This window comes from Macrobrachium nipponense, chromosome 26, assembly GCF_015104395.2.
Source record: "Macrobrachium nipponense isolate FS-2020 chromosome 26, ASM1510439v2, whole genome shotgun sequence".
NCBI classification, from domain to species: Eukaryota; Metazoa; Arthropoda; class Malacostraca; order Decapoda; family Palaemonidae; genus Macrobrachium; species Macrobrachium nipponense.
Genome location: NC_087215.1, coordinates 75,871,895 through 75,882,111, shown reverse-complemented (window position 1 = coordinate 75,882,111; position 10,217 = coordinate 75,871,895). Strand labels below are relative to the sequence as shown.

General features: G+C 36.8%; 1 protein-coding gene across 1 annotated transcript; it reads left to right on the top strand.

Annotated features, from left to right (window-relative positions):
* The first annotated feature begins 7,950 nt into the window (after nt 1–7,950).
* Nucleotides 7,951–9,318, top strand: LOC135199736 (golgin subfamily A member 6-like protein 22). Its single transcript, XM_064227892.1, has one exon. It carries the CDS (start codon nt 7,951–7,953, stop codon nt 9,316–9,318), a length of 1,368 nt encoding a protein of 455 aa, XP_064083962.1.
* Nucleotides 9,319–10,217: the final 899 nt, after the last annotated feature.

The window sequence follows — 10,217 nt, the reverse complement described above, 5'->3', positions numbered from 1 at the left end:
TTCCTTCGCTCCAGATGCAACCACCTTACTTATGCCCACCTTTGGTATGACCAGCTTGCACCTGTCTAAGAGACTCTCCTGCCACGCCCAGGAGGGTGTCATAAAGAACCACGCCCGCACAAAACATCAGGAGACTTCTTGTACAGATGTTCTTGTCCTAGCAGGAGGCATAACCTCCATAGTACGTATACCTTAGAGCGGTGAGGTCGGGTGATTCTCGACCAGAGAGTAAGCAAGAACATCTTAACGTGGTTGAGGCTTTCCTTTGTGACGATTTGGTGCCTGTCAACACTAGCTCCGTAAGGAATCTCATCCTCGCGAATGATGGATATCTGCGCACCAGTGTCATCGAAAGCTTGCACCTGGTAGGCAGGATAGCGACCTCGAGGAGGTGCAACAAATATAGGTCCCTTCGCAGGAGGGTTTACTAGACCTGAAGGATTGTCTGTCCTTGTCATTAGAATGGCAGTAACCGCAGCTGCTTTCTTGGGGCATCTCGACCAGGAAGCGGTGTGCCAATGTACTTTGCACGAGTCGTAAGAACTCATGTTGAATTCGTGCTTGGGCCCATCTTCTGTAGTACTTTTGTCGTGTGAATCATGGCTACTACGAAGAGTAGTGTGAATAGTGAGTCACCCTGGAAGTTCCCTCTCCTGATGTGTATATTTATATTTATTTTATCTATTCTTATATACTTATTTATTTGTTTATTTCTATTTATTTATTTACTTTTTTTATATATTTTTGTTTATTTATTCATTTTTATTAATTTATTATGTTCCACATGCCCTGAGGGATACTTTTGTAAGACGTATCCCTCAAGGAAGGTGATACATCCTGCCTATGAGAACTCTCTCCAGAGACTGAGAGTTTCCAGCCTTGTGATTGGCTTATCAACAGCCAATCAGGAGCGTCGTAAGGGACTGGCCTAGACATCAAATGCACGGTTGATGTGAATCTACTATAGGTAACCCCATTAATAGGGGGTTAGGACGGAGTTGGAAACAACCTCGCCCTTAATATCACTGTTTCACTAAAAACAACATAAAAATACGTCCGATATTTTTTTGGGTTGGGACAGAGCCTTCCTCCAGTTTTACATTGTCAGAGTTAGCAGAGTTGCTTTTGTTATTTGCTAAAAAAAAAAAAAAAAAAAACGAAGAAAAAAAAAGTACGTGAATTTCCGTTTCTGGCGAGCTTGCAGTTTTGAGAATAAAGTCTAAAATTATCCCCAGTCCTGGAAAGTAATTCATCAGTGGGTTCCTTACTGGTTATTCCTGTATAACTATCAAGTCAATTGGACATTAAACAAAAAAAATAATTGTTTAAAGAAAATAAAATTATAGTAAGTCCTGAGCATTAACTTCATACGACATATAAAAATTGGCACAAATTCTCACACAATTTAGAGATGGTTATTATATATATATATATATATATATATATATATATATATATATATATATATATATATATATATATATATGGGGATACAATCCACGATCCTTCTGTAGTTTTATAAAGAATATAATTCTTGTACAAGAAATATATATTTTATAAAACTACAGAAGGATTCTACATCATTGTGGATTGTATCCCCTTTTACTTAGAGGTACGACATAGTCCCTAGTTTCTGCATATATATATATATATATATATATATATATATATATATATATATATATATATATATATTAAAAGTGTTTCTTCTTCATTTAGTACACTATCGTACTCGATTTTCGTACTGTTATAAAGATTTTCAGTGGATATTATGGTACAGAGTTGTTACTTTTTTCAACAAAATCACATTTTACTCTTATGTTAATGAAATATAATAAACCTTTTCACTTAACGTTAGACTACACGAGTGAAATCTAACTATGTATTGTAAGTTCAGTACATCACATTAGGCATATACACATATCTACATTGAAAGTAACCACCTCTAACTATCGGATCTGAAGACGAAACGAATTCCTAAGAAAACTAGAGAATGATATGCTACATAGCGACAAGCCACTACAGAACTAAATATTCGTAGTTTCGTAGAGAACACATTTCCTCTCTACAAAGCTGCAGCAAAATGTACTTTAAGGTTGAATTGCCCTACGTTGCCTATTTCATTTTACTTATGTGATTAATTTCGTTCTACATCCACTTAGTTCTTGATGCTGTACTTGTTTTGACGAATATTTTAAGTAAATGTTTTACCGGTACACTTTTAACACAGATTAAAGCACATCATCGGGTTCAAAATACTTCTAAAAGCGTTATAACTGGCTATCCTTTATAAAGCACAATATGTTTGTATTTGGAAAACCAAGGTGACATGCAATCATGCAAGGTGACATGCAAAATAATTGCAAAATATGACCAATGTCTGACATTTACAGCCCCAAGATCCAGGTGACGAATTGGGGTTTAGTACACTAAAATACATACATCGTTCCCTTCACGTCATCATTGTAATTCGTTTTCTTTGTTCATCAACCTAAATGGAAAAGTTTTAGACACAAACTGATCTAAAACTTTTGTCTGACTTTACCATTACCGCGGTCTGGCCCATTCGTATTTAATGAATTTGGTTTATATTTATGTTGCTCTGTTTAAGTTTATGACAACTGTTTATGGGTTAATCTAATTAATAGAGACACGGCGGGTGTATTTCATTGGAAATCGCAGTTTTCTATAGTATTTGGTTGCTTCATATATTATTTTAATAATAATTGTCTTTTAGTGTTTTCTTGTGAGTATCGCAGCTGATGGAATTAGAACCGTTTTCTTAAGGTATTCTTATGAGGACCAATAGCCCTCTATATCTGACATATGAAAAGTTATATATAATATAATTATATATATATATTATATATTATTATATATAATATATATATAATATATAATATAATATGTATATATAATTATATATATATATAATATATATATATAAATGTTATCATATATTATATACATAATATATATATTATATTATAATATAATAATATATTATTATATTATATATAGTATATAGTACACACACAACAAATATATATAATATATATATATAATCATATATATATTATAGATATATATATATATAATATATTATTTATTGATATCTATATATATATATATATATATATATATATGTGTGTGTGTGTGTGTGTGTGTGTGTACATATATATAACATATATACATCATAAATTGGGCAACTACTACTGGAAGCCGCAATTAAAATTCATCTTCATTTTAAGCGTAGCTGAATCAATATGCGCCATTACAGGCCACAAATCTCGAATATAATTGGCAAATTTTGCAAATATATATAATATATATATATATATATATATAATTAGAGAGAGAGAGAGAGAGAGATGAGAGCGAGAGAGAGAGAGAGAGGAGAGAGAGAGGAGAGAGAAGAGAGAGATATCTAATAAATTCCTTCACCACATGTCAGAAAAACACGCACATACACACACTATATATAGTTATAACGTCTTAGTGTTTAAGATATACTAAGTAGTACATGGAGTCAATTTGACATAAAATATAAGTTTACTAAGTTTGATTTTATGTTTATTTTCTTATTAGCAGTCCAATGTTAAATAGTTTTGGGAAGACAGACAATATAACTTTAGAACTATATTATTCTATTATGAAGAGTTTTTTTTTGTAATATTAGGTTTCAGTAATACGAAACAGAGCTAGCTATTTATAGTAATACATACATACACACACACACACATATATATATGACTGGTAAAAATGTTCTGTAACAACAGAATTCCATCTAATAAAAGGAGCCCATAAAAACACCAAAATGTAGAGAGAAAAGTACTATATTTCAGAGACTGCTGTCTCTCTCTTCAGGTATATGAATGAGAAAAGTTTACAGAAAAGGTGGTATTTATACCAAGAGATTCGTCCACAAGTAAGCCAATTTAGGTCACCCCCGCTGATAATCTTCCTTTAATCTTCTTAAGCGTTGGTTGAATGAACACTGCGTCGACGATATCTGATATCCAATTCCCTTTTGAGATGTTCATTACCTGCTTCTCTTTTATTAAGGCCGATTCCATCATTTGACTCTTGTACCGGCAGTTGCTGCTATAAATTACACGTGACATATTCCAGTTTATTCTATGGTTATGTTCATTTATATGGTTGAAAATAGCCGAGTTCTGTTGTCCATACCTAACTGACCGTTTGTGTGTATTAATCTCTGGGGAAGTGATTTACCTGTAAATCCGATGTAAGATTGGTCACAGTCCTGGCATGGGATCTCATATACCCCAGAGTCTTTGGGAGATGTCTTTTGTTGGACGTTAATCAGGATTTGGCTAAGGTATTTGGGTAGTAGGTAAATGCAAAAGGGTTGGATTTCCCAAGGGTGTGAGTTACTCTCTTAATCGTCTCCAGGTGGGGAATTTTTATTTTATTGTTGGGTGTGTCTCTGGTCTTGTCTTTAGGGGGTCGGTAGAAAATTATGTTTGCTTTTTGAATTGCTTTCTCAATTATATGGTCAGGATACTTTAAAGATGAAAGTTGCTTGCGAATTAGTTCAAATTCTTTTTCCAGGAAATCTGGGAAAACAAATTCGTAAGGCTCTTAAGAATAGGTTGCTAGCTACACTGTCTTGATAGTATTGTCATGATAGCTAAAGTAGTGAATATATGAAAGTGAGAACGTTGGTTTTCTGTATATGGTAAATTTGTATTCTGTCGTGTCTCTGATTATTAAAACATCAAGAAAAGGAATTTTGTTGTCTGTTTCCCATTCAACTTTAAATTTGATGCTGGGCACTAATGCGTTTAATTTTGAGAGGAATTCATTAAAATTACCCCACTTATTATCCCAAAATGTTAGTATGTCATCCACGTATCTCATCCACAGCATGTTTTTGGGTTTTATTGCATTTATTACTGTAGTTTCAAAGTATTCCATGTACAGATTGGCTAAAATAGGACTTAAAGGACTACCCATACTACACCCGAATTTTTGCTTGTAGAATGATTTCCCGAATGAAAATACGTTATTAGATGCACATAATAACGTATTTTCATTCGGGGAATCATTCTACAAGCAAAAATTCGGGTGTAGTATGGGTAGTCCTTTAAGTCCTATTTTAGCCAATCTGTACATGGAATACTTTGAAACTACAGTAATAAATGCAATAAAACCCAAAAACATGCTGTGGATGAGATACGTGGATGACATACTAACATTTTGGGATAATAAGTGGGGTAATTTTAATGAATTCCTCTCAAAATTAAACGCATTAGTGCCCAGCATCAAATTTAAAGTTGAATGGGAAACAGACAACAAAATTCCTTTTCTTGATGTTTTAATAATCAGAGACACGACAGAATACAAATTTACCATATACAGAAAACCAATGTTCTCACTTTCATATATTCACTACTGTAGCTATCATGACAATACTATCAAGATAGGTGTAGCTAGCAACCTATTCTTAAGAGCCTTACGAATTTGTTCCCCAGATTTCCTGGAAAAAGAATTTGAACTAATTCGCAAGCAACTTTCATCTTTAAAGTTATCCTGACCATATATTGAGAAAGCAATTCAAAAAGCAAACGTAATTTTCTACCGACCCCCTAAAGACAAGACCAGAGACACACCCAACAATAAAATAAAAATTCCCCACCTGGAGACAATTAAGAGAGTAACTCACACCCTTGGGAAATCCAACCCTTTTGCATTTACCTACCCAAATACCTTAGCCAAATCCCTGATTAACGTCCAACAAAAGACATCTCCCAAAGACTCTGGGGTATATGAGATCCCATGCCAGGACTGTGACCAATCTTACATCGGATTTACAGGTAAATCACTTCCCCAGAGATTAATACAACACAAACGGTCAGTTAGGTATGGACAACAGAACTCGGCTATTTTCAACCATATAAATGAACATAACCATAGAATAAACTGGAATATGTCACGTGTAATTTATAGCAGCAACTGCCGGTACAAGAGTCAAATGATGGAATCGGCCTTAATAAAAGAGAAGCAAGTAATGAACATCTCAAAAGGGAATTGGATATCAGATATCGTCGACGCAGTGTTCATTCAACCAACGCTTAAGAAGATTAAAGGAAGATTATCAGCGGGGGTGACCTAAATTGGCTTACTTGTGGACGAATCTCTTGGTATAAATACCACCTTTTCTGTAAACTTTTCTCATTCATATACCTGAAGAGAGAGTACTTTTCTCTCTACATTTTGGTGTTTTTATGGGCTCCTTTTATTAGACACACACATATATATATATATATATATATATATATATATATATATATATATATATATATATATACATATACATATACTTTATATATATAGTATAAATATCCAAGCTCTATTTCGTATCAGTGAAACCTAATATTGCACACACACACACACACACACATAAATAAACCAAGTTCTTCACAATAGAACAACGTATAACAATACATTTCCAAAGCTATATTGTCTGTGTTCCCAAAACTTTTTAACATTGGGCTGCTGTAAAGAAAATATTTTATGTCGAATTGACTCCACATACTATTTAGTATAATATCTCAATCACTAAGACGTTATAATGTGAAAGGTTTCTCCCTCTTTACTGGAACTGAACATTTTGAATTTTGGTTTGTAATTTTTGTAAAAACTCGTGAAACTCATACCACTAACGTTCAGTTATGCCTGCACAGTGTTTCCTGCACAGGCATAACTGCACAGGTATAACTGAACGTTAGTGGGTTCAGTTTTGCCTGCACAGGCCGACTGTGCAGGCATAACAGAGCGTTTGTGGCTGCGCAATCGGCCGGTGCAGGTAAAACTGACCCTAATAATTTCAGTTTTGCTTGCACAGGCATAACTGAACGTTAGTAGGTTCAGTTTTGCCTGTAGAGGCCGCCTGTACAAGCATAACAGAGAGTTTGTGGCTACCGTAAGACGGAGGGAATAAGAGTCGGAAGTTTTTTTTTTTAATAGTTCATTATTTCGCCCAGATGCCCCAAAACGCATATTGTACTAGATGATGTATGTAGTACTCGTGGAAAAAAAAAAGAAACTATGGTAGATTTATTCTATTTCTGTAAAATGAATAAAAAATTAACAGAATGGTTTAAAAAAGTATTTAAAGCTTTATGTACAGTCATAACTAAGAATTTTCTTCAATTACTAAAATTTGACTTTGAAAAAACTAGTTTGAAAGATAGGAAGAAACACTGCAAATGTATTATTAGCAAATTTTATATCTGGTATCTGGTATAGCTACAAATTTGGGTTTTGTGTTAAATGATCCACACTTAATTGTTTTAATAAGAGAAATTATATACAGAAATAGGTATGTATTTCGTAAGTCATTTAAAAACATTTATTCTCATTTACACGAAGTTACTTGGAATTTTAGTATATACAGATACATAGGTAGGTGAAATGAATATGTATATACAGTGTATAGGTATTGTATGTATATACATAGTTAAAGTCAAGTAGGTAATAATTAAAATATATAGAAAAACAGATGTGTAGAATCTAAGCTGGTTATGTATTGTTATAAGAAAACCAATAATACTCTCATCGGATAAGATTCTGAAAGTAATTCTGTTAAAATTGTAAAATATTGTATATTTTTTCTAATAAAAGATTAAAAACGCACTTGTTTAGGGCAAAACTATAATAGAGAAGTGATGCCATACGGCAAAGAATTCAACGAAGGAGAGAAGAACGCGAAAATATTGAGGGATTCTGAGGGATTTCTTCTCGGTCTCCGGAGACTTCCTCCTCCTGAAGACCATACGAGGAATGGAAATGGCTTCGTGGAGACTTGGATCCAGAGTGAACCTCAGTGGCAGTTTCAGAAACTAAGCAGACCTCCAGCCGTGATATGTGATACTATCACCCAAAATGTTCGAAGTTTTTGTACTTTTGTGTCTGCTTCAAGCAATGGATGTGCACACCAGCATCGAGCTTTACATTCGTCGCACGAATGTATTGAGGGCTCAGCGATTGCTGGAAACAACGACGACTACATCTGCCGCTACACCGTCTACTGTTGAACTTGTTACTGGCCGCGGGAACGGAAACGTCTCCCGCGTAAATCTTGTTAGTAACAATCGTTACCTGGCGCTGTTCTTCGGAGCAGCGATTATTCTTTTATTACTCGGCTGGCTGACCTTCTCTTACTTGAAGAGCAGATCAGCCTTCTCTTGGCTGAATTCTAACCAGCAGAAGGACGGCGACGGCGAAGTGTCTGTCTCAGATGACTCCCATGTTACGGAGATTGTGGATCTTGAGGCGACACATCCAACGGAAACTCAGGCGTTCGAAGAAGAAGAAGAATGTTTTTCTTCACAAATGTCAACGATTGAAAACGATGAGGATGACTCCGAGGAGGAGAATATGGTATCAGACGACGACGAAGATCATGATGAGGAGGAAACGGCATCCGACGAAGATAAAGATAATGAGGAGGAGGAGGAGATGGTATTAGACGTCGACGAAAATCATAAGGAGGAGGAGGAGGAGATCGTATCAGACGACGATCATCATCATGAGGAGGGGGAAGAGGAGGAGGAGGAAACAGCATCGGACGACGACAGAGATAATGAGGGGGAGGAGGAGAAGACGGTATTAAGCGACGAAGACTACGACGAAAAGGAAGACGAAGATGGCCACACCCAGTTCTTGGAAATTCTGGGCCAGTTCATCAACGATCCCAGCTCCCCCGCCGAATTCCCAAGGCCATCACTCCTGCTGCGTGATCCCACCAGGAATTACGTTTACAAGGCAGTCCTCACGATGCGCGAGAAGCTGGATAGACTGGCCAGGCAGAATGAAACGCTGGAGAAGGAACGAAAGGACCATCTGAATTTGACTCAGGAATTGCAAGTCCAAGATGACATGGAATGGCAAATCAACAAATCGAAAGATGAGGTAGGAGAGCTTAATAAGAAAGTTATAGAAAAGAAGGACGATAATGATCAGCTTTCGATTGAAAAAACTGTCCATACTCCGAAGGACAAAGTCGGATGTGTAGAGAAAGACAGTAAGAACATGGGTGAAAAATCCCAAGAACAGGGTCCTTCTGATGCCGCTGAACTGCAGCGGATCATAGATAAACAAGCTGATCAAATCCAACGTCTGAGGAAGAAGGTCCTGGAGATGGAAGAGGAGAGACGACAGCGTGAGGCCGATTTCCAGAGTTGGGAAAGAACAGCCTACACCGTCGGGAAGGAGAACTCGGAGTTGAAGGTCATCTTGGAGGACCTCAGTCGAAAAAAGGACTTTTCGAAGAATGTAATAAGGACCTAAAAGAAGAAGTCAAAGAGCTCAAGAGAAAAATAGACGAAAACAGAATGAACGAAATGAAGAAGGAAAAAGAGATCAGGTCCACTTCAGAGGAAATTAAGAATATTAGGAGACAGCTTACTGAAGAATTGACAGTCTGCAATCAGATAAGGAATGAAAAGGAGTCGATGGCCCTCCACATTAAAAAACTTGAACGTGAGAATGCAGATTATATGAAAGACGTGGCCTATTTTAAGGAATGGTTTGAGAAGGACTACACAGATCACTGTGAGGATGTGGAAATTTGCCTGGAAAAGTTCTTGGAAGTTTCAGACAGGCAGCAGTTGCTCCTGAAGGAGAAATTACAACTAATGAGAAAGACAAGAGACTCCGACGAAGTGGAAGTTAATGGATGGCGAGTCTCCCCAAACTCGTCAGACTGAGGAGCTCTCATTGGCTACAGTCAACGGCTGTTCAAAGGCCAGAAGATCAGCTTTCAGGAGGCCGAGAGCCAGCAGATATTAGGAAGCAGGAGGACCAGCTCTCAGGAGGATGAAAGCAAAAAACTGTTCGGAGGCAGGAGGACAGCTCCCAGAAGGACGAGAGCCAACAGCTGTTAGGAGGCAGGAGGACCAGCTCTCAGGAGGACGAGAGCCAACAGTTGTTAGGAGGCAGGAGGACCAGCTCTCAAGAGGACGAGAGCCAACAGCTGTTAGGAGGCAGGAGGACCAGCTCTCAGGAGGACGAGAACCAACAGCTGATCGGAGGCAGGAGGACCAGCTCTCAGGAGGACGAGACGAATTACATCAAAAGCTGAGGCTGAAATCTGCAGCAAACTTCCAAAGACTGGAGCGAGATGCTGCAATGATCAAAAACCTCCACAAGATCAATGCTGTCACTTAAGGTCTCTGCACTTTTAGGAT